General features: G+C 42.7%; 1 protein-coding gene across 3 annotated transcripts in view; it reads left to right on the forward strand.

The window, feature by feature from the left end:
- Positions 1–213: 213 nt before the first annotated feature.
- Positions 214–24,830, forward strand: part of afap1l2 (actin filament associated protein 1-like 2) — a 46,444-nt gene continuing 21,827 nt past the window's right edge. The window contains exons 1-3 of one of the 3 annotated variants that reach the window (XM_085416454.1): positions 214–532; positions 14,022–14,150; positions 18,365–18,427. In XM_085416454.1, coding sequence (XP_085272580.1) covers positions 517–532; positions 14,022–14,150; positions 18,365–18,427 — 208 coding nt within the window. In that variant the 5' untranslated portion in view covers positions 214–516. Of the gene's footprint in view, positions 533–14,021; positions 14,151–18,364; positions 18,430–24,830 lie in introns of those variants that run through there. The other 2 variants (XM_085416455.1, XM_085416456.1) reach the window with 2 other exon arrangements.

The raw sequence follows: 24,830 nt of genomic DNA on the forward strand, positions 1-24,830 counted from the left end.
ATGTTACGGCAAAAACATAATCAATTGACATGAAACAGGGTTCCTCTCTTTAGCATTAGCCTTTTATTCGACCCAAGATAGGCAACTGAAGCACAGCAGAGAAACAGATAAAATGAGCTTCTGGATACGCAGACTTCCCTTTAGTTTCCACTTTAGCGCACGCATTTAAATGCCCTTAAAGACAGCTCATTCCCCCAGTTTGTCACTGAAAGTCTACGGGCGTGGATGTTTGAGTGACACCTGGATGATGGTCTTGAAGCAGCGACGTAGTCTCTGTCTGGATGCTGCAAACTTGGAGGTGGAGGAGGTGTGGCAAAAAAGAGAGATGAGGAACAAGAGGAGAGCGCTGTTGTTCCGTCACAACTCAGCGTGTCCGGCTCAGTCAGTGTATTGTTGAAAACGGGAGGGTCGGGCTACATTCCGCATTAGTTGCAGAAGTAGTGCCATCATTGAGGAACTTGGCCGCAAAGTTTCGTTGGGATTGATTCGTTTTATGAGAGCTGAAGGGGCGAGCGAATGGAGAAGCACAAAGGTAAGAGGAGAGGTTTTGTGTCAAGAACATGAGAAAGGGCTGCTGACTTCTCGGGTGGGATTGGTGACACTGCTTTCTTGTGAACAGTTGTAATAAAAAGTGGTACTGTGCAACACGCAGGGTAGACAAAAACAGGCTTGCGGTGAATAATTACTCGGGTTTTTACACGGGAGAATCTACTGCTGTGACTTTATATACTTTCGAAATGAACGATTAAGAAAAGCATCTTCAGATAAAAGTTGTTTCGGTTGTGCTTGTTCTGTTCTGCTGTGCTGTGCTGGAATAACACACTGTTTTCAACATGTGGATCATTTAACTGTCGGTCACCTGCCACTCATTAAGGATGTAACCAAAATAACCCGGGACACGAAGATGGCTTTTCCACGACCATTCAAAGTTGGGTTCCATAAAATTGTTTACACTGTGGCTTCTGATGAATTCCATTAGCTGCAACATCGTTCTCACAGCATTCCTCAAATTCCTGTGGTTATTTGCTCGCGAGGGGATGAGCAAGGTCCTTTTAATGCTTCCTGATTAACACAATCAGAGTTTAAAATAAAGTTAGGTGAATCTCACCTCGCTTGCCTAACTGCAAAAGAAAAACAAAACATCGCTCTTTGGACCTCTGCACTGCTGAGAGGAGTGACTGTCCGACTCCTGGCTGGAGTAGAAACAATGGCAACTAGTCAAAAAAGTCTTGCTCCCACATTCCCGTTTACCAGCTGACTGGTGAGCCCAGACTGCTAACTCCCACAGCCCATCAGATTACACAGTCAGTGTTTCAAGCAGCCACTTACAGAGGTGTTTTATGCGTATGTGCATTTTTCACCCACTGTGGGAGAATACCAGCTGAGGCGTTTGACTGATTTTTTTCTTTTCTTTTCACATATCCCTTATGTTTGTTTTTGTCTTAGCTGAACACAGATATATCTGGAAATGTTTTTATTGGGCTCAGAGGAATTTTCCTCTCCTTTGTTACCCGCCATTCCTCCCAAGATTATGCCAGATTATTTGACAATGACAAAAACATCAATGATATAATAACAAGTAATAACATGTAATAACATCCGTCGCCCTCATGTAACAAACAGTGATGTTGTCATGTTTTAGGACCGATGATATTACAGCGATCGTCCACCAGGGGAGCCACGTTGCTCACTTCACCGCCTGCTGTGTGTGTGTCAGTGGTTTTAAAAGTAGTAAGAAGTGAGATTTGCACCACTTTCATTTGATGCCTATCAGGTCATCCTGATAGGGGATAAAGGTGTTTAAAATGCCAATGATTCGATGAATTATGAGTCAGCAATGAAGGGGAGGCAGAGGCAACAGACTTGCAGTGGGGATGTAATTGATTAGAGAAGGGCAGAATTGGGCGGGTAAGAAACAGGCTGCAGAGAATGAGTCGGTGTGTTCAGGCTGAAAAAATGGAAAAAAAGCTGGACTGCACCTCTTTTGGCAGCGCACTAGGACAATGGATTAGATACTAACAGCCACAGGCAACCATTGGAGGGGGTACAGTAAAGGGAAACCTGGGAAAATTCAGGGAGGCCGATGACAAGGAAAGGTATTATTTAGTATTCTGGAAATGTTTCGTGCTTCTGAAATCTGACTCGTGCCGGTTTTCTTCCAGAGAAGCAGCCCAGCAGCTCATGCCACTGATTCTCACACCTTGTGCCAGAGATGAGGATCGAATTAGTTCAGCCACCTGGAGCTTTGTTTGGTTTCCATGACCTCTGGGCTGTCGTGAGACATATTTGGGAATCGATTATTACAAAAGAGAACGCACACTTCTGCAGCTCAGCCAAGAGACGATTAGAGCCCTTCTTACTCAGCCATTGGCCCTGAGCTCGCTTTGCCCTGCACCTGATTAAAACCCACATGCTGGTGTTTTAGCCCACAAAATATTAAATAATCAGAGCGGTCGAAATAGTTATACAGTCCTCTTTTTTCACAGATTACTTACTGATACCAGATGTCTTGTTAACTGTGTCTTTATCAGCTGATAAATGGATGAAGTCCTTAGACACCCTCATATTTTCATAGTATTGGCTTGACATAGAAATTATACATTCATAATATACAAGTGGAACTATAGAAATAATTAAAGTGTAATTCCACTAAATGTTCCCATAATGGGAATAGAAGCATATGTTTATTTTCATCTAAGATCCTTTCCAGTATTTATTATCTTCGTTTCCTTGTCAATCAACGGCTTCCACCTAATGCCCTTGTTTATTTAGCCTTCCATGCTAATATGGATCCCAGCAATTTGTGCCTAAAGCTATATGCTACATATGCCTGTCTTCCAGTTCTTCACAGCTGCGTTTCACCCATAAAGGCGACGGCTTCTTTTCTCGCCTCAGCCATCAGTCTTCTTCTCCAGCAGTGATCTGCCTCTGTGAGCAGTTCCAAAAGAATATGCAAGTAAAATGGAGGCATGCTGAAAGATGTGCTTGTGGACATTGTTGGTTTAGAAGATTATGCAGAAGACTCACAGATTAAAACTGTATGAATCTGAGGAGTGGTGGAGCATAGTTTTTAAAAGTTTTAAAAGTTTGCAGTAAAACAAGAATGTGCTGCCATGCGAGTGAAGTGATATTTAGGTGAAATTAGTGGAGAGCCCTCTACAAGCTGGAGCAAAGGCACCCCTAAAGGCACAGGTAGCTGTAGGATTTGGACCCACAGCACAGTCATATTGGTGTTCAAACAGGTGCAATGTTTAGTCAAGAAGTCCCTCATTTACCAAATGAGAACCCATTAATATCATTTGTGGTCATTTTGCTCAATTCAACAACGAGTGCTTGTATAACACAGTAGTGACCAAATCTAATGTATTTTTAACCATAAGTATTTGTGTGCTGTGTGTGGCTGCAGTGAAAGACGCTGTGCACAAACCGCTAAATGCTGAAAAGCTATTTTCACTTTTCTTAATCTGTGTATGCCAGTAATGGCACACTTTTTATTACAGTGCCACAAACGCCAAACCTTGAAAACATCTTCAAGTTCAAAATCCCATAATTTATCAAATGAAAGGAAGGGATGGAGTTGGAAATAAAAAAATTCATTGACCTTAATTCACATATTATTTTTTGAACAGTTTTACAAATCCAAAAGGCACCGATCCCCTCCTAAATGTCTTTTTAAGCCGGTATCTCCATATTAGCATGCTCTTCAGTCTGTCAGCACAGATCATGCCAATCAATTTAAGGTGCTTTTCAGCGCAGCTTAACAATATGAAACTGTCAGTGGGTCTAGTGGGTTTGACCTGCTATCAGCTCAGCAGTAGCTTGCTTAGATGTAGACCATTAGAGCTGGCATGGGGTCTCCTGGTTCACTCGTATGTGTGTCATGGGATGAACTTGCCAACGGGGAGTGAGTGAAGTGTGGGTAATTCAGGAAGCTGGATGAGGCTATAAAAATGATGAAAAGAAAGGCGGTCTTCCTGTTCTGTGTGAGTTTGGCTCTTTTTGCCCTCTGGCTTGCACTCTCGCCCATTTTTAACACATCAAACGTGTCTTTGGTTTATGGATCCAGCTCTGGATCAACCTGTACTTTGTTTGCTTCTCACCAGGTACACTTTTGTTGGAGAAGGTACACTTGTAATCACACACTCATATGCACAGTCTCTCCACGAAGGCCTTCTTGGCAGCTTTTCTGTGGGATATTTAACTAAGCGGAGAAACTTTAATGTGGCTGGACTGAGGCTGGGAATTGCCGCTTCTAGTCTGTCACTTTTTTTTGTATCATTGAGTCAAGAAGTTTGACACATTCGTAAAGCTTTGTCTTTTTTTCTGAATTAATCAGTTTAGCGCTACTCACTTAAAAGCCACACAAAGTGTTACATACATGCACACACACATCACACCAGAGAACAGCGGTGTGAGGAAAGCGTCTGAGGGGAAGCAGTGAGGAGGTTTGAGTGAAGGATGCAGGCGGGGTGGTGGATTAAGAAGGGGACGTGGAACCTCACTGAGCCTCCTCTGCCTTATGGCCCAGGGGCTGACAGATATTTCATCTCTGTGTGTGTTTGTGAGAAAGGCCAAAGGCAAGGAGAAAGTTTGTTTTGGAGCAAGTCTTATGGTACAAAGTTAATGTAATTTTTGGCTGCCTGGAGAATGTAATTCTAGGCTGAATTTAGCCTATTTACTAGGTATTTGTTAATTAGCTAGCTATGCTTTGGCCCATCTACTGTTGCATGCTTAGCAAGGAGAGGGAAACAGCAGTGTCTAGGCAGATTTATCCTTAGGTTTGCACTTGAAGCAACCCTTTCAATGGATCCACTGTTGATTAAATCATGATTAGAGCAGCTTAGAAGATGGTGTTTTGAATCATTAGTCTCTGTTTATATTATAATTTCTGAGCATTATTAAAATTCCAGCGCATTAAAAATGTCAAATTAAGCCAACAACTCAGACACTAAGCTTCAGCGATGAGCCAGATTTCGGCATCGTTTTTATTTTCTCCCCGAATCTCATGTATACGCAGCCTCACAGACACAAATTTGCAGCATCACATCTTTAATCCGACGAGTCGACTCTTCAGCTTTGGCGTTTATCTACACTGTCTACTGTAACCTGCATTGAATCCTAATCAAGACAAAATTGTGTAAGCAGAGCAAGGCCTCTTCCTAAAATCAACAAAGATTTACTTGGGCTTTTAGAGGCCATTAGCATGCTTCAGCAGTGAAAAACTGCCTGATTTCTCCAAGGGCTCAGATGTAAGCCTCAATATAAATGAGATGGCACAGATCTAAAGAAAGACCGCCAAAAAGAAAAGAAAAGAAAAGAGTGTAAAGAAAGTTGAAGCGTGATTCGAATAAAGGCAAGATTCAATAGTTGGGGCAGAGGGAAGATAAAAGAGGAGACACTTGAAAAAGAAAGTGGAATGACTCTTGATAAGTGGCTTCTTTATAACTTCTTTCATCCTTATAGTTTAACACCTCAATGGGAGGGTCAGCATGGAGAGTTTGCCCTTGTGAGCTTTGTGCGAATTCTTCTTCAGCTCAAAGTCTTATGTTGTCATTCGCCCATGCCGTGCCCACTCTCTTTTACCTTCTTAATTATATGACACTGTTTCTTTGCAGGTTGTTCCTCCTTCCTTGTTCATGCTGTTATTTTTATCCTCCAAAACGAAAGGAAAAAAATACCAAAACAAATAGTTCTCTATTGTGAGCAGTCATGACTTCAGGTTTTTGTTTCTATCAAAGACTTGGGAGCTGATTTCACTGATCTGTTCCTGTTTTTTTAGAGAGGGGTGTGTGTGTGTGTAGTGCAACAACATGCTGCAGTGTTCAAATCAATCGACTATTTGGGCTCTTGGCTATAATAAGACTGCTGAACGCTCTCAAGCCTTACTTGTATCAATTCCTCTGCAAAGCTCTTTCTCAACCTCTATCACCTTATCAGAAAGTGAAACTGCTGCAGATTATTTTTGGAGCACTTTAAATTGAACCATGATTTATATTTTGTATTGCTGAAGAAAACTGTCTCATAGAAATTATGATGATGAACAGCCAAACAGAGACTTTTTGAACAAAATCCAGTCGCTTCCAAATTGTTTTAATTTACATATGCGACAAGTAGCAAAATGTGTTGAGCCTGACGACCAAAACATGTCGCTACAAGACCAGCTTGTAGTAACAAGGCTCGGTATGAATAGGCTTGTTTTTTTTGTATTTTGCTTTCATCTCATTCAGTACTTTGAAACAAGTCCTTGGACCTGAAAGTGCTACTGTAGTCAGTCCTTCTGGGTAGTTAGCTTGGCATTACACAGAATTAAAACCCACAACTACTGGTCTCCATGGCCTCGCCGTGCAATGAGCAGTGACGGAAGTGACTAGGATGTGAAAAAACAAAAACCCCCACATCTCAGTGGTTTTTGAACACTGCTACATGCTAACGTAGGAACTTGTAATCACTGGTGATCTTCGCTATTCCTTTGTGTGTTCTTATTATGTTGTGACTATATGTAGGTGCAAAGACTTTTTGTGTTCTTTCGGCGTCCCGTTTTTAGATATATGGTCCAGATAAAACACAATATTTGCTCTCAGAGGTGAGGTTTGTTCTTTGTACATTGTCTTTATGCTGAAATTCAAAGGCATTTTGGCATAATGGTACGCTGCATAGACCTGTGATGGCTTGCTTTTAACCTGGGGAATACTTAACGCATCTTTTTCATGGGACAAGGTGACAGCTAAGAGTGAATAAAAGGTTGTACGTTCCAAAAATGCATTTATTTATCATGTGCTAGTCCATTAGGCATCTCAGGGAGGGCTAGTAAGGCTGTACGGTATCACCAGTCATATTTTTGTGTGCCTCAGGTTGGCACTGATTTGTTAATACAACTTTTCATTTCTCTCTTTCTCCTTCAGTGTTGCTATCAGACATTTACAGCCCCCTTTTTTTCTGAATTCATCAAGTCAACTCCTTTTTTCTCTTCTGTGGTTTCTATGGAAATAACACCACAACACAGCTTGGATTAATCCAGCCATGTCGGTCGCAGTCTCTGTCCAACAGCTGAACCCAGCATGTTTCACATAGAAAAAAACGTGCACCTGCCAATTTGGATGAAACACCAATCAAATTGTTGTTTGATCCTTTATTCATCAGTGAATTATCTGCCACTCTCACCAAAGAAAGAGCAGCCTGGAACAAATCAATCACATGCAGCTCTTTGGTTTTTTGGTTGTTTTTTTTCCAGTTGTGCACATTTTTCGCCTGATACAAATCAGCTCTGCTTCAGTCGTTTTTTCGTGTCTACTGGAGCAGAAGCACTTTTAAGTGTGTGACAGGGCGAAAAGCACATTACAGTCCAAACGTTTTTACTGTGACTTTGGCTACTGGTTCCAATTCTCCTTCTTGCCACCACTTCCCTTTTGGGAGTCGTAGCTCTGTAAGTGTCAGTCACAAGGCTAATCAGATCATCGAGCCGGCGTTTGGTGTCATTTCATGCAAATTAGTTTTTACTAGATTTTTCCAAAATAGAGCGATCCTCTAAAATGGATTTATGTAAGTTTATAAGCTCTTTTTCACATCTATAATATTTAATGTCATATATTCATGTTTGTCATGGCTTGAACTTCTTTGCTGTTTGTGTTTACCAATTCATAGAGACAAAGTCTTGATTGGTTGATTGATCGTTCATTCCAGTAACAAGCAAGAAATCACAGTTTGGCTTACTGAACTTGTTGAACATGGATTTATTTTATTTTTAATCAGTTTTATCTCTGGTGTTTTGTGTGACATGTCATTAGTAGAGTGCATAGTGAATTAGAATTAGAATTAGAATTCAACTTTATTGTCATTGCACATGCACAGGTACAGGGCAACGAAATGCTTTTTGCATCCATCCAGAAGTGCTTTAGTGATATAGATATATTACAATATATATTAGCAATAATATAGATATGTGAGTATATTACAGAAATGGGTCTATTATGGTATGTTATGATGTACACGGTATGAAGTATGTTGTGAATATTCTATAACTATAAGTATGTACAGGCTGTAGTGAGTACAAGCTATGTACAGGCTATGAACAGGATATAAATATGAAAAACTATACAGAATATGAAATAAATAACTTTACAGAATCTGAGATATACAGCTATACAGAAATGGGAACTATGCAAGTTGTAAACAGTTGTAGGATTAAAGATTATCGAATGTACAGAATGATTATTTACACAGAGCTATACAGTAGTGCAGTTAAGATAAGTGAGGGTGTAGATAGTTTCTACAGAGGCTATATAAAGTGCTAGTGGTGTGAGTAGATAGTGTGAGTGTGAGTCATAAAATATGTCGGGAGAAACGGTCACACCTGCTGTGGTGAGACTCTTCTTTCTGCTAAATATGTTGTGATCTTAAAAACAAATCAGATAAAGAAGATACACCTCTGGATTTCAAATCTAATGCTGTGGTAAATGGATGAGTAAACGCTGGGTGAGATGGATGTAGACTCATGTGGAAAAAAGAAAGCGCACCCTCTTTCACTTCTAAGGTTTTATGCATCAGAACATTCTGTAGTCTAGTAAATACAAACTCAAATGAAAAACAACACATGACATATTACACCGTTGAACTTGAGCCCTTTTCTGTGTGATGCTATCAGTCTCTCGCATCTTGAGGAGGAATGTGCCTCACTCTTCTTTCCAGCATTGCTTCAGTTCATTAAAGTTTGTGCGTATTTGTTGGTGCACACCTCGCTTATGCTCCTGCCACATTTTAACTGGGCCAGGGTAGCCTTTAGTGGGCCATTGCACTTCCATGTTGCATTATGTCATTCGAGCCCAGTCGTAGCTGTTGGATAGATGGCCTCACATTTGACTCTAGAATACTTTGGTATACAGAGGAGTTCATTGTTAACTCAGTGAATGCAAGGTGGGTGCAAAGGTAGGTCCTGTGGGTGCAAAACAAGCTCATCGCACCTCCACCACAGTGTTCGTCAGTTGTTATGAGGTGTTTGTGCTGAAATGCTTGGTCTGTTGCAACTGTGCAAATATAAACCGTACTTGTTCAGCTTAGACTGAAGAAGTCACTGGGATGAGCGATGAAACGTTTCTCCCACTCAACACGCTACATCCAGATAAACAGCAACAACTTTCTGGTGTCTACTTGTTCAGTCTTCTTCTGTTATGAACTTTATCCTGCTGACTGAGAGTGAATTTGGGTTTTTTTCTAGTTCCTTTGAACATATCTTGGTCTGACCTTGGACTGAGTTTGCTGGGATGTCCAGTCCTGCGGATAGTAGATGGACTGGTTTTTATGTAGTGCTTTTCGTCTCTACCTGAGCACTCAAAGTTACACAACACTTATATACAAAGTTATCCATTCACAGCAATTCATAAAAGATCTTTTTTTCTATGCTTAAGTGCATTCTGTCTAACATTCAGACAGATTCACACTCCAAAGGAAGCATTGGAGAGCAACTTTGGATTAACATCTTGCCCAAGGATACTTTGGCATGCAGCATGGAGCAAACAGCTCCAACCACCAACCTTCCGATAACCTGCTCTGCCTGTGCTTATATAGCAAACTTCAATTAATCAAATGATCAATTACTCAAGTGCATTTAGCACTCTAGCAGGCTGCTACTGACCCTACTGCTGTGCCTTCCTGTTGATGCAGCAAAGGTGCAGTTATTTTTCACACATGGTGTAGTTTGTTTGTTTTTTCACAACCGTACTTGAGTTAAACAGGTGCATAAATGAGCAGATATAAGGAAAGATCTTCACAGTCAGAATCTGTTATATAAAAGTCCAATAGCACATTTTAGACTCGAGAAAAGCAAAGCAAGCACATTTGCAACTATTTTCAACATCTGCACCACATCCCAAAAATATGACTGTGATTCAGAGACTAAAGGAAGTGTCCCAAACAGACCTTTACCAGCAGCTCCAAGCTGAACAAGCAGGAATACCCGGGTTGCACTGAAACAGCCTCGGTTGCATCATCAATCTGAAGCAAAAATGATAATTTCACATTTCGACTTGTTTATGTTTTCTTTAACTCTCCGCCACTGATGATATTATTCACCGCTGATCAAAGTCATCATAAACATGCTTGGAAGCAGCACAAATATTGCATCAGTGGAGCCCAGGATATTTCCTGGAGCATAAATTGGTATGCTAAGAGTTGTTTTAAAAGTAGGGCAGATGGGAGGGAGATGATGTACAGATGAAAAGAAACTTTTAAACGGGGCGAGTTTGATTTGGATACGAGAAAAAGAGAGGAGAAAACACACATTTGAAAAAAGAAAAGAAAGAGATGGCAAAAGAATGTTTGAACACATGTGACTGTTCAACATTCAAGCAAAATGCTGACCTCTCCTTTGGATTGGAGTCTTGTTTGAAGCACTCATTACTCTTGCAGGTCCCTCTTGCTGTTTTGAGACCACACTTGAAGGCAAGGCCAATTAGATTCTTGTCAAATTACATTAGCACAGCATATTTTCTAAGCCTAATCCTCTAAGTGTATGTGAAAAATGCATCAACAACTCGATTTAGCCTCAAAGCAGCTAAAATGAGATTCCACGTGTGCTTTGTTAATTTAAGAAAATTAAATGCCAGAGTTGATGCAGGACCTCAAGCTTCCTCAATCTGCCAGACTTCTGAAACAAAAAGTCCTTTTTAAGTGGAACCTAAGCTTGTGCTTTTTTCTATTTCTAACAAGCTAAACTAACATTTTAGGTAGTTGTTGCAGAGCAGAGACACTATATTGTCTCAGTGTTTTGTTTGTTTATCTTTAGTTAAACTTTGGGAAACCTGCCTAACCAGAAGACGAAAGGTTAAGACCAGTTCACAGTGGCTGTCTAAAAGAAAAAAAACATGGGCAAAAAAGGAAGATATTTTTTGTTAATATTTGCTTTAAAATAAAAAAATAAACCTTCTTTATTGACAGTCAGGATAATGTAAAAAGCTTTAGCCAACGATTGCAGGAAACCTTTTATGAAACTTTACCGTCACTGCAAATAGATACATATTTGCCTGACAATGCACAAGAGTGCTTATCAAACACAGTAAAGTGTTTGATAAGCGTAGTGTGGGAGAAGTCAGACAAAAAATGGTCATGTATTGTGTTCATAACACAAATCTGGAACTCCAAAATCAGGCAGGGGGAAGAGAAAATCCAAGATCACACCGCGTAGGTGTTTGGAAAGTTTTAATTCAAGCAAAGCAAGTTCATTCTTATGTACCCTGTTTACTCTGTTTTAACTGCAGCAGTTACAAATCACTGTAGTAGTAGTATTCCTCTCTGATTCAGATTCCTTTTGGCTATTCTGCAGAAGTGAATTGTTTATACTGTGGAGGCTGCGGACCCTAACTGGATGTTTAGTGGGCGTCTGGCCAACCCAAAACCCACAGAGACAGGCTGCTGCAGACCTCCCTGTCCTGTCAGCTGACTTTGTTTCCCAGGGTCCCCAATCCAAAAGGCCATCTGAGTCACTCTCTGCAAACACACAAGGAGAAGGAGCAGGAAAAATGCTTAGATTCATATTCACCAGGCATACATCAGTAGCTAAACACTGAAAATTGTAATGACTGTGGTTTAAATCATTTCTCTAATGCTTTGAGACAAAGAGCAGTGTATGTGTGTATCTATATGTGTCCAATACAGTGATGTTTTCCATGGTGCCTCTCAGCAGAAGTTGACTCAGCTTGAGTTAGAGTCATCAAAAAACAACCTAGCGTGCTGTAGCTTTTGGAAAGCTTCTTGCCGTTTCTGAAAGGCAAAACTTACCCAGGCCTGATACCTTACGCTGCAAAATGTTCCCCCCTTTTTCAAAAGTTTAGCCATGTATGGGAGAGTAGCAAACAGAGCAGAGGGAATGATTGCACTCAATAGATTGCTGACACATACCACTAAGTAATCAGTTTGAGACGGAAGGAGCTATTAAAAAATGAGAGCTGACAGTTTTAATAGAGAATAAACAACAAAAAAGGCAACTTACTGTCATTTTATGTGGGGCAGAGTTGAGGTTTTAAGTAGGGTCAGATGATTTTGACACAATATTGGTGGTTTTGTTTTCGTTTTTTTCTTACAGTTTTTCATTTACAGCAGTGTGTATCTGTTAATGTACGGGCCAGTCTTAATGAAAGCAAATCTATTTCAGTTGGAATGATGTTTATCACCTGCAACACACACACACACACACACACACACACACACACACACACACACACACACACATATATATATATATATATATATATATATATATATATATATATATATATATATATATATATATATATATATATATATATACTGTATTTTAACACATGATCCTTGTTGAACGGTATTAGATGTGAGTGAAATTGTATGTTAAATGATGAATGTAAGGTCATCTTCAAGTGTAAAATTAATACCAAGGAAAGCCACAGTGGTCCTGTGTGGGATTAGAACTGTTCTTCTGCCACTTCCTGCCTCCTGAGGCAAATTTTGTTTCCCTTTCAGTTTGGAGAAGTACTGTTTATGTCCATGAACAGGAAAGAATAGATTCAGTTTCATGACAATTTTAAAGTCTGCCCTTGGGTACCAGGCAGGAGTGCCAACTTGAAAACTCAGTTTCCATTTTTAGTCTAACATTATGTCCACTCGAACGGATTCCTGAGGAAGAAGATTTGATTTTCCCTTACCAGTCACAATACCCATGTATCAACTTGAATCTTATCTTATTTTAAGAGTGGGGCAGTGCAAAGTCAAAACAGCTCAGTGTGTTCGTCCATTATTATTTAGTACCCATGCCTCAGGAGTGCTTAATGTAGAGGTGGGCGGATCGATCCAAATATCGATGGTATTGATACCAATTGGTATCAGACTGATTCTAGCACAATAGGATCTATACTTTGGAAATTAATAATATAATATCTGTATTGGCAATGTACTGACATGCTGCCAGCTTGATACCAAGTAAATAAGTATCACACAACTCTAATGTTAGTCCACATCTTCAAAGCAACTTAAAAGTAGTGTTAATCCCGCCTCTGGCACTGATTGGCTAATCATCATTTTTCATCAGCCATTGGGCCAACAGTCAGCTCAGAGGAGCGGATGAATTTGATGGTCAAACATCAGAATATGCTCCTACTTAATAAAGCTATATGTGCTTGCAATTCATGTAAAATAGATTAATTCATCATTTTTTAGAAAATTAACAGAAAATATGCAGTTCTTCAAAAAAAAAAAGTCAGGAATAATTACGCATCTCTATCCCCCAACCACCACTACCTGCCCCACCTTCTCTTTAAAAAAAGGTCTTTCTTCTTTATTTCCTCCCCCGTCTCTTCTCTTGAAGTGCTCACACACTGAGGCCCACTGTAGCAAGGGGCCTATTCATGAGGCCAAGAGACAGTGAAGGAAAACACAAAGAGCTCCCCACACAGCAGAGAGGACTCTGAGCTCAGCGCTGACCCCTGAAGGATGTGTGTGGGCTGCACCCAGACACACTGGCCCTGCCGACACCAGCCTAGGCTCCTCCCTACTCTGAGCTTGACCTTTAGCTAAACTCCCAAAACAACCTCAAACGGACTTGCAACTGTCAATAACAGCTCGATGAGAGGAATGAGAATGAGAAATGAAGTCTGAGTGGTTATCAGCTGTTGCCAGTGAAAAACCTCAGAGGAGTCTCTCCCATGCAAAATGCTGGCAACCAGCAAACAACTTGAGGAACAAAAGGAAGTCAGTGGGAAAGGAATAGCTGCTAAACTAAGAACTGAAATCAGTGTTAAAAGACAAATCCCTAAGTTGAACAAGTTCTCTGCCATAAATTAAAGCACAATATTCTGATAATGGCTGTCTGGAAAGATTACAGGCTTTGTTTTCCCTCATGACTCTTGCTTTTCTTGATGATGGGAACTTTGACAGTCCTGGTTTTAAGCCATTGTCTTAATGCTTCTAAATATTTTCTTGCCAAGAAAAGTGTAATAAAATTTAAAGGAATTTTTATACCACTGTAAATCTGAGCCCCTCTTGTCTGTCTGTGCTTCCAGTGCTGGACCAGCTCCTGATGGAGCTCCACCGCTTCTTGGTCATCTTGGACAAGGAGACGCTGAGTGGGAACGCCACCGTCCAGAAGGGTTTGCTGTCTGATCTCCTCCAGTCCTACAGAGCTTCGACTGGTAAGAGCACTTTTTCAGAAACAGTGGACCATTATTCACCCGTCTTTTCAAAGTACAGTTGATATACACTCAACAGCGACTTCATTAGGTACACAATTTCTACTTGTTAATGGCAATATCTAATCAGCCAATCACACGGCTGTAACTCAGTGCATTCAGGCTTGTAGACATGGTCAAGGCAACCAGCTACAGTTTTTTTAAAAACTGTCCTACTTGCTTAGAGTTTAACTTATACGTGCCAGACAAGTCAGAAAACTGTGAGTGGTAATAATAAAATAACATCTGTCTATATTCTAACATGTCGGCCCAAACAACTTCAAACTTAAAGCAGATGAAGACAGAAATACAAATCTGAAACCGCATGACCAAATTCTCACTTCATATTTATTCAGGAACTGATTTTCATGGATATTTTATGGGGAAAGTTTAAATCGGTTTGATATGTTTGATTAAAAAAAATAACAAATCGGAAGTGAAAGCGTGCAAACAAGTCATAGACATACAGTTACTGAACTACAATATAATAACTTCCTTAGGAAAATTTCATGAGAGGAAGAGAAAATTATTCTTCCCAGTATGTAATTGGGAGGTTAGATATACTGTGAAGTCTAAATAACCGCAGAATTAGCTGACTCACAGCAAACAGCAGAGTAGAATTACTGCAAACATGTTACATGTAACATTTGAAGTGAGAAATGACCTAAACAAGTCTAACCGTGGTTACATTTAGTCACGTTTAACACTACCATGAGCAACTGTAGATGTGCAGTGTTGGTAAAACTAAAGTTCTAAAATTAGATCAAACTCTAGATGAACTAAAATCATCATATATATCACACTGTGTAATTATCTTTAACAAAAATAAGCCAAAACACATTAAAACAGCTAAGCACAGCCTAACTGCTTTGATAGGAATTAAGTAGCAGCAAGGTGTTATTAATCAAAGACACTTTAATTAACTGATTATCTGCAAGTGTGAGCACTTTTATCAAGTTTTGGCATTTTAGTGGTCGGACCCCAAGGTAATAAAATTCTACAAAAAACCCTAGAAACTCTACAGACCTCAGTTAGCATGGTTAATGTTAAAGTTTGACAGTACAAATAGAAAAAGACTGTACAAGTATGGCTTCTTTGGAATAGTTGCCAAGAGAAAGCCTCTTCTCTCTAAAAAGATCATGACAGCATGGCTTCGGTTTGCAAAGTTGCATCTGAACAAACCACAAGACTTCTGAAACAATGTCCTTTAGACAGACAAGACCAAAGTGAATATGTTTGGCCATTGTGCACAGCACCACGGTTGGAAAAATCAAACCCAGCATATCAGCACAAACGCCTAATGTCAAGGTCATAATTACCAAGTGTCAAGCACGGTGGTGGACGTTAATGATTCAGGTTGATTTTCCAGCCATAAGACCTGTGAACCTTGCATCACTGGGTCAACCATGAGCTCTGTACACCAAAGTATTCTAGAGTCCAGTGCGAGGCCACCTGTACGACCAGCTTGCCTGAAATTGGATCATGAAATAGAAAAATTATTCCAAGGACAAGAGTAAATCTACAACAGAATGACTGAAAAAGAAAAGAATCAAAGTGTTGCAATGATGCAGTCAAAGTAAGAGAGCTGTGCATAAATGAATGCCTGGAAACCTCAATGAAGTGAACCAGTGTTTTAAAGAAGAGAAGTTCAAAATTCCTCTTTAATGATGTGAAAGACTGATAAGCACGTCATTATTGGTGGTTCTACAACATATTAAATTATGGGATGTGCTTAGTTTTTCACACACTGCTTCAGCAATTTGGTTTAGTTTTTCTTATAGTAAATAAATAATGACACACTTTGATGTGTCATGTTTTATTATTCATCTGAGCTTATATTTAGCTCATTTTAAGACCTGATGTTAGGGTCTAGATTTTATGTTAAAACTTGATAGAGGGTGTATGTTCTTTGTACCATAAGTGTGTGAAAGGAAATAATTAAAAAGTATGAAAGGTTCACTTTAAAGTTGCTGTGGAAGTGTTTCTAGTTGGTCTATTAGTATGCATAAATCCACTTACAACAATGTTGCAGTGTTTTGTTTTGTTGTTTGGTGCATTATTAGGTTTTTCTTTTTTTTTCTTTTTTAAAAAGTTAATTTCAGTAGAAGAATTTGTCACAAACCTTTAAACTGTTCTCTTGATTTTTGCATCCAAAACTGTAACACTGGTTGAAGGTTAACCACAAATGTTTCAATTCATTCAAAAGCTGCATGGACCGGCTGGCAGTTAATCTGCCATCCAACAAAGTATCTTATGTAACATGTGGTCATTCCCTGCATTTCCCACACTTAAGTGAAACTGGCCTAGGAGAAGTTATTAAACCACCTACTCTGGTTTTATTTTGTTATTTTGAGCTCTTACTAACCTTTCATAATCATATCCCTGCAAGCTTTGCAAAAACATCACTTAATCTCAATTTTGGTAGCTAAAGCCACATTGTGCCTGCAGGATTGCTCTTTTTTTCTTTACTACATTCCTCCCTCTGTTGCAAAATTATTTGCTTCATGCAATTTTTTACAATTTTCAGTTTATAATCAAGCTAAAACTTAACTTGTTAACTTTTTAAACAGCTTCAGGTGAGTTTTTTTTCTTGCAACTGCTGGTGGGCTGATGTGATTTATGGTGCTCTATGCCTGCTACTTAATCTTTGAAGCAACTAATTAATGACATGCTACCGCTACCTCAAAAATAGTTTGACACAAATATGATAATGACTTTTTGTTTGTTTGTTTGGTTGGTTTTTGTAATGACCCCGATTCTTTGCCATTTTTGTCATTTGCTGTCACCTTCTCACTTCTGGATTTTAAAAGTCTCTTTCGCCCTGTTTTTCTCAGAGAGCTCTCACACTGTTCACTAACACACACCAGCAGTCAAGCTTTTCCATGTTCAGGTCTTGGACTCGTCTCTCCGTACTTCCTCTTCTGGCTCCAAGCTGTATCATTTTTCCGAAGCTGCATTTATCCTCTGGGGATGCTCACTTCCTCTGAGCAGCAATTTATAAATAGCATTTCAACTTTGTTCCCCGAAAATCTGTTTTCACTGTACAGGCAAAACATCATTTTATGCTGCTGCTGTTTGGTTTCACCTCATGATATCTATTTCAAAGGAGAAGCCCTTCTCCGCAGTATCACCCAAGGTTAGAGTTTTGTTTGATTTCCTCTAACCTAAGTCAGCTAAAATATTTAATTCCAGTGAAAAACTGTGCTGCAGCTCCGGAACAAATTCCCATAACAGGTTACAGTAACCAAATGGAGCCTTCGTAGCCACAACCTCTGTGTTTATTGTTCAAGAAAAGGCCTTTCTTCAGACTGTTTGTGTGGCAATGTTATGGCGATGTCCTCACCAGCTTGTAATTACTCCACCATGTTGAGAGTGACATGACTCCAGCTGTAGTCCTTTCCTCGCTTGATGTATGTAAGAAGGTTTCATCATCTCCACTTTTTGCCTGAAGAGTTGAGTGCAAGTGAAGTCAAGTTCATCCTTTAGTTCCTTAGTCTGGTTATGATCAGCTCCTCTAACCATGCAAAAGAAACAGAAAATGGATCACTTTTAGAGTCAAATGCAAAGTTTTTGTGAATACATGATTGTTATGAACAGGTGGATTAAGTTCAGGAGTTGCCTTGTATATTAAAAAGCAATGTAAAACTTCCGCTACAGACGTGACACAGTGCTGTATCTGTGCAGGCAAGGAGTACTCTGACTAATGCCTGATGAATGCTTGCCACGGTAAGAGTGGGTGTGAATAGTGGCCCTATCTATGTGCACAATGGACTACTTGTTTGGGTGAAGTTTCCCTTTTATCCTGGACTTCTTTTTGACAAGCACGATGGAAGTTTGTTTTGCACCAAGGTGGAATCAGATTTTCCCATCAGCTGTCTCAAGGGAAAGCAAAATATGCATTCTTTCCGTGTTATCGTTTGCAGTTAAGTCACACTGTGAATATATTCAACCAAATCAAAAAAATCAACTTTGGGAATTCAAAGCAAGCATTAAACAGTAAAAAAGACAAAAATACCTGTGCATAAGCTCATATTTTCTTGGCATTTGTGTTTGTTGTTTTGTAAGGTTTGCTTAAATTCAATAAAGGTGTTTGTGGTAGCTAACCACAGAGCAAAAACATCTATGCAAAAGTGCACTGCTGTCAGCAGTTAATCACCTTCTGCTGTCTCTGTTTACAGGTGCTGATGAGGAGTATATCTACATGAACAAAGTCGTTCCGGGAAAAGAAAAAAATGGTAAAGGTGTGAGTTTTAAATGTTGCTCTTTGAACTTTGAAAATGACTTAGTGGTTTTTGTATGTATATGTAAGTATAGCTTCGGAAATTGTATAATAAGAAATGCAAATGTAAATGTTTGATGGCAGATTGAATGAAAACGTGTAAACTGTTAAGCGCACCGAAGCACCGGTTTGTTCCACATTCCAGCTTGTACATTGAAACTCAATTGTTGAGGTGTACATTTTCTCTTTGTGCATAAATAAATCATCAACACTCGCCTAAAATATATTAAAGCAGATATTCAATCCCATTTTGCCTTGGCCGCATCTGTCCAAAATTGCTTATATCACTGTTCAGACTGATCTGCGTATTAGCACCATCATTTTTTAATGACTTCATAGTCTTACCAGGCTGTTTGGCTTACTTTACCATATTGTATTACAAAATTCTGTACACAGTGAACCAGGAAAGTGAAAGAATAATATAACAGTAATATGAGTTAATAGATAACAAATTAGTTAAATAAATTTTGGTTGATAAAAACTGTTATGTCCACTCAAATATCTTATGTACAATGTAAATCTCTTGTGCTCTCGATTTCTGGTTTGTTCAATTAAGCACTGTGCAAACTGGATTATGGAACAAACTGATCCTTCACTGCACTGAACTGTAATCCACAATGCAAAAATTTTACGTCAATAAGGCATCGTCAGCTGTCAAAAAACAACTGCATACATTTGGATTAGCACAAGAAAACACCCACAAATTACTAATTTTACAACTTCACACATACACAGACTCTTTGTGCTGAATTGTCTCGTATACGCCTAAAAAATACAGGCTTCAAACAATAATATTTAAAGATGTTATTCTGTTGAAAATTAGGGCTAATAAACGAAAGGCTTAACACGGAATTACTGACATAGTTTTATAACAATGTTTGAGTCAAGCTCAACTAATTAAGACAAATGTCACATACAAAACTGAAATCTTTCATAAAAGTTTGTGCTCAATAATCCCAATAATTATTAGCCACTGCTGACTTTTCCAGCAGGTTCTTTTTTAAAAAAAAATTACTATACTAACAGGTGTAAAAATCTATTTGACATAAAGCTCAATACTTTGAAAAAAGAATGAATATCAATTCTCATAATTGGTGGCATCTGTTTCAGTTAATCTTATTCTTTGTTTTCCGACCACATACCTACCAAACTCACCCACCATTCATTGGCATTGCATCAGCAGTACACGGTGTTGCATGCCAGTAAAAACCAAAGAACTGCTGACTAAGATGGTAAACTAGGTAGATTTTTTGCATGCGAACAAATTTAGATCAAGGCAAAGTTTGCAGCCTCACAGAGTTGAATGTCACATTTTCACATTTCCTTGTCATTCTTTAGGTTTCATCCATCTATTCTTGGATTATTCCATCCATCTATCCATTCTCTTCCGCTTATTTTTTATCAGGATAAACGACAGAACAGGTCGCCAATCTAAACATAAAAGGTTTCTGGCAAAAGCTCGTCATGTCTGTATTATATATCGTTAGTGTAGCTAATATTCATATTGCTTACAAATTACCTACTGTACTTACATAATCCTGTTATGATGACTTCATTTCAGAGTAAATTTTTCTGAATATGAAACAAAGAAAGCACCTTTTTTTTCCTTCTTTTTAAAATAAGGGCTTTTAGTGTAATTTTGCGTTTATCCATGAAGGTCAGATGGCGCATAGTTGTTACACTATTTCCATCTCATGCTCAGTTTACTTTCAACTGAACAGACATGATAAGCCGCTGCAAGCTGTGGCCCCTTCAGCTCCTCAGCACTCGCCCACCATTTCCTGTCTGTTTCTTCGCAGAGCCTCAACATCTGAGACTGACCTGTTTTGTTTGGACAGTGATAAAGAATGTGGTTTGAATGAGCACTAGAGTTAACACATATTTTCAGCAGCGATGCTTACAAAGCCACACGCTGTCTACCACAGAAACTCATGTGAGGGGGGGATGAAATACACTCGGAGTGAACTTTGTTTGTTAAAATAGGATGAGCTACATTATTTATTTATTTACCTTTTCTTTTACTGTAAAGCATTGCTCATAAAACGACAGGCAGCCTGGTTCAATTATCTTACGTGTACGTGATAGTACACGTGCAGCCTGTGGTAATGCAGTGCTTTTGCTGCAGTTCATATCAGCGTGTTTCTATTCTTGTAATGATACAAAAAGGTATAGAGCAAAGGTACAGACAGGGACTTTTTATAACACATATATGAACTCTAGTTGGCTTAAGGATGTTCTCTGAAGGTCCCATTTGAGACCAAAAAAATATAAGACACTGAAGAAGATCTTAAAGAGAAAATTGCTGTGCCATTTTGTCACGCTCATTAGGCCTCATATTAATATTAAATATTGTAGCGGGTCAGGGCTGTTCGGGGTTCTGTTTGTACAGTTATGTTTGTTTATGTTGCCATAGTGACTAAAGACTAAACGATACCTCCGTCTCCTCCTTGTCTGAGCTCGCCACATTGGTGTCAGAAGTGGGATAGCTCACCCTCGCCGTAATGGAGAGAGACATTCAGAGGCTGGAGCAAGCTGTCGAGGAGAACATTCCCCGCTTGGGAAACCGGCGATTGAAGAGAGAGGATGTGAGCGGCCATGTAAGTCCCCGGACGGGTCCGGATGGCGCGAGCGCACCGCGGCGGCGGCCCGTCGCGACAGATGCTAGGGCAATGCTTCATGGGCTACCTCTGTCGACCCACACGCCGAGCCCCCAGCCGCGAGCAGTTATGCCTACCACGCCAGTTAAGGTACCGAAATACAACGGGCTAACCCCGCTAGAGCCCTACCTCTCACAAGTGCGGCTGGCCGCCAGACATAGTGGCTGGAGCGAAGAGGAGACTGCTACACACCTAGCACTAGCATTAGAGGGAGATGCACTGCAGATACTCCTTGACCTAGCCCCGGCAGAGCAGCATGAGCTCCAGGCCCTCACTACGGCACTCGAGAGGCGATTCAGGCACCGGCACTCCACTGATCAGAGAAGAGAGCAGCTAACCAACTGGAGCCGTCGACCGGAGGAGAGCCTGGGCACCTTTGCAGCAGACGTGTTGCTGTATGCTCGTCGTGGCTACCCGGAGTTTCCAGCAGCAGCCCGTGAGGAGATTAGCCTGCATGCTTTTCTGCAAGGACTTTTCCCCGAGCGACTACGCCAACACGTCCGCCTGGCCATGCCTCAGACCCTCCGTGAGGCGCTCCTTGAGGCTGAAAGGGCGGAGCCGGTGCTCACCTCACGACCTAACCAGCAGGTGCCCCCCCCCCAAACTACCCCCAAATCAGAGCCACAGACTGCGACGGGGAGGGGGAGGTCGCCGAGATGTCCCAGCTGCAACCCTCGGTGCCCCGGAGGCGTCCTCGTTGACTGACCGACCGCTGCTACCGGTACGATGAGCCTGGCCACGTGGCGCATGACTGCCCAGCACTATCCCCGAAGACCAGAACTACGCAGCCTCAGGGAAACAAGGAGGGAGCGGTGTAGTGAGGGGACCACCGCTCCAGCTTCCTGCCCCCCTCCAAGGACGATGCACAGTGGTGGGCCGAGTTGGGCACCTCAAGGGACTCTACCTGAGCTGCTGTGTTGAGGACCAGCCATGCCAGGCCCTGGTGGACAAAGGGTCTACCATTTCCCTGATACGACCTGGCGTGCTCCCTGGAACATCCGGGCCACTGGTGAAGGGTTGGTTGCCCACAGACACCCAGCTGATGACAGTGACGGGGGAGAAAACTGTTATGCGGGGGAATAAACCGTTGCGGATCCGAGTGAAGGATCTAGAGCTGGTGCACGACTTCTGGCTCCCCGACATTCAAGACCAGTGCATCATTGGCCTGGATCTGCTGAGCCGCTGGGGGGCCTGCGTCGACACCGTGAAGCTGGCTATCACTCTTGGCGCAGAGACTTTTGCTCTCCAGCGCGGCCAAAAGCAGGGAACGGGGACCAGACGAGACAGGCGTCGGGCAGCTGCCGCTCAGCAGATTTTGGATGCCGGTGGCTCCGGGTCATCTCCACTCGCCTCAGCCTCAGCCTCTCAGCCTGACAAACCTCCTTCGACCGAGACCATCGAGGCTGTTGATGACCTTTGGCAGCGCAGTAGCGTAGGCCTCCTGAGGTGCCTCCTGGACGAGAACGTGGACATCTTTGCCACCAGTGACAAAGACTGTAGGCAGACGAGTCTGGTCCAGCACACCATCGACACCGGCTCTGCTCAGCCCATCCGTCTGCGCCCACACCGGCTGCCCCTCTCAAAACGGCAGGTAGAGAAAGAGAAGATCCGTGAGATGGCTGCGGCTGGGGTGATCGAGCCGTCCAATAGCCCATGGGCGGCACCTGTGGTCCTGGTGGGGAAGAAGGATGGCAGCCCGAGGTTCTGCGTGGACTTTCGCCGTCTCAATGCAGTCACCAAGAAGGACTCGTACCCGCTGCCGCGGATCGACGAGGCCCTAGATTACGTTGCCGGCTCCAGTTGGTTCAGCTCCCTCGACCTACGCAACGGTTACTAGCAGGTGGAGCTAGCCCCTGACGCAAGGCCTAAGACTGCATTCACCATTGGACAGGGGCTGTGGCAGTTCAGGGTCATGCCATTTGGGCTCTGCAATGCGCCAGCGACGTTTGAGAGGCTGATGGAGAGGGTGCTCGTGGATATCCCTCGTAGCCGCTGTGTTGTGTACCTGGATGACCTGTTTGTGCACGGTGGCGACTTCGACAGTGCACTGTCTCACGTGAGCGAGGTCTTGAGTGCCATCCGATGAGCTGGGCTGCGGCTCAACCCCGCAAAATGCCAGCTGTTGGCGAGAGAGACCACGTTCTTGGGCCATGTGATCAGCGCTCGAGGTGTCGCCATTGACCCCACAAAAGTGGCTGCGGTCCGGGACTGGCCGACTCCCTCGAACGTCCAAGAACTGCGGAGTTTCCTGGGCCTAGCCTCCTACTACCGTCGGTTCATCAAAGGGTTCGCGACAATGGCCAGCCCCCTCCACCACCTGACTGACAAGGGACAGCTGTTTGGCTGGGGGGATACCTGTGCTGTGGCTTTTGCACAGCTGAAGGAGGCCCTCACCAGAGCCCCAGTCCTGGCCTACCCCAACGCCCGACAACCTTTCATTGTGGACACTGATGCTAGCAATGTAGGGGTCGGGGCGGTCCTTTCCCAGCAGGACGAGGCTGGAGAACGGGTGGTGACGTACTTCAGTTGTGCCTTGGGGCGAGCCGAGAGGAACTACTGCGTGACCCGGCGGGAGCTGCTGGCCGTAGTGCTAGCGGTGCGGCACTTCCAGCCATATCTGCACGGCTGCCGGTTCCTCCTGCGCACTGACCATGCATCTCTGACTTGGCTCCTGAACTTCAAACACCCAGAAGGGCAGGTGGCCCGCTGGCTGGAGGTCCTTCAGGGCTATGACTTCGAGATCCAGCATCAGCCAGGTCGACAGCATGGCAACGCTGATGCCCTCTCCAGACGGCCCTGCGTAGCCGTCGAGTGCCGCTACTGCCTGCGACAGGAGGAGCGGACCCAGGAGGTGCTGGGGGTGGCTACTGCTCAGGCCACGGCTGGAGGAGGGGGGTGGCTCCCATTGACAACGCAGCAGCTGAAGCGGGAGCAGGAGGCTGACGCGACGTTGGTTCAGGTGGGAGCCTGGCTGGAGGCGGCGCAACGCCCCGCCTGGACGGGGGTGTCGGGACAGGAGCCCGAGGTGAAGGCCTACTACTCCCAGCACAACAATCTGGAGACCCACGACGGCCTCCTGTACCGGAGATGGCTGTTGGTGCCTCGGTCGCTGCGGTCGCAGGTGCTTGAGCTGGTCCACGGCTCGGTGGGGGCAGGACACTATGGGAACGCCAAAACTCTCCGCCGCCTCAGGGGACGGTTCTACTGGCCTGGCTGTCGACGGGATGTGGAACTTCATGTGCACTGCTGTGACACCTGCACGGCACAAAAGGGCCCAACTCAACGCTCCACTGCCCCCTTCAGCAGTACTTGGTGGGGGCCCCAATGGAAAGAGTGGGAGTGGACGTCCTAGGGCCTTTCCCCGTCACAGAGTCAGGGAACCGGTATGTGTTGGTGGCTATGGACTATTTCACGAAGTGGCCAGAGGCCTACGCGGTGCCGGACCAGAGCGCAACGACGACGGCCGAGAAGCTGGTGGAGGAGATGTTCACCCGATTTGGGGTCCCGGCTGAGCTCCACAGTGACCAGGGGCGTAACTTCGAATCGAAGGTCTTCGGGGAGATCTGCTGGCGACTGGGGGTGGAGAAGACGAGAACCACACCGCTCCACCTACAAAGCGATGGCTTGGTTGAGCGCTTCAACCGCACGCTGGCCACCCAGCTCGCCATTCTCACCAGCCGCCACCAGCGGATCTGGTGTTCGGGTCCC

The sequence above is a fragment of the Rhamphochromis longiceps genome, linkage group LG8 (genome assembly GCF_057381845.1).
Source record: "Rhamphochromis longiceps isolate RC_006_pf linkage group LG8, R_longiceps_female_GT1.1, whole genome shotgun sequence".
Classification (NCBI taxonomy): domain Eukaryota; kingdom Metazoa; phylum Chordata; class Actinopteri; order Cichliformes; family Cichlidae; genus Rhamphochromis; species Rhamphochromis longiceps.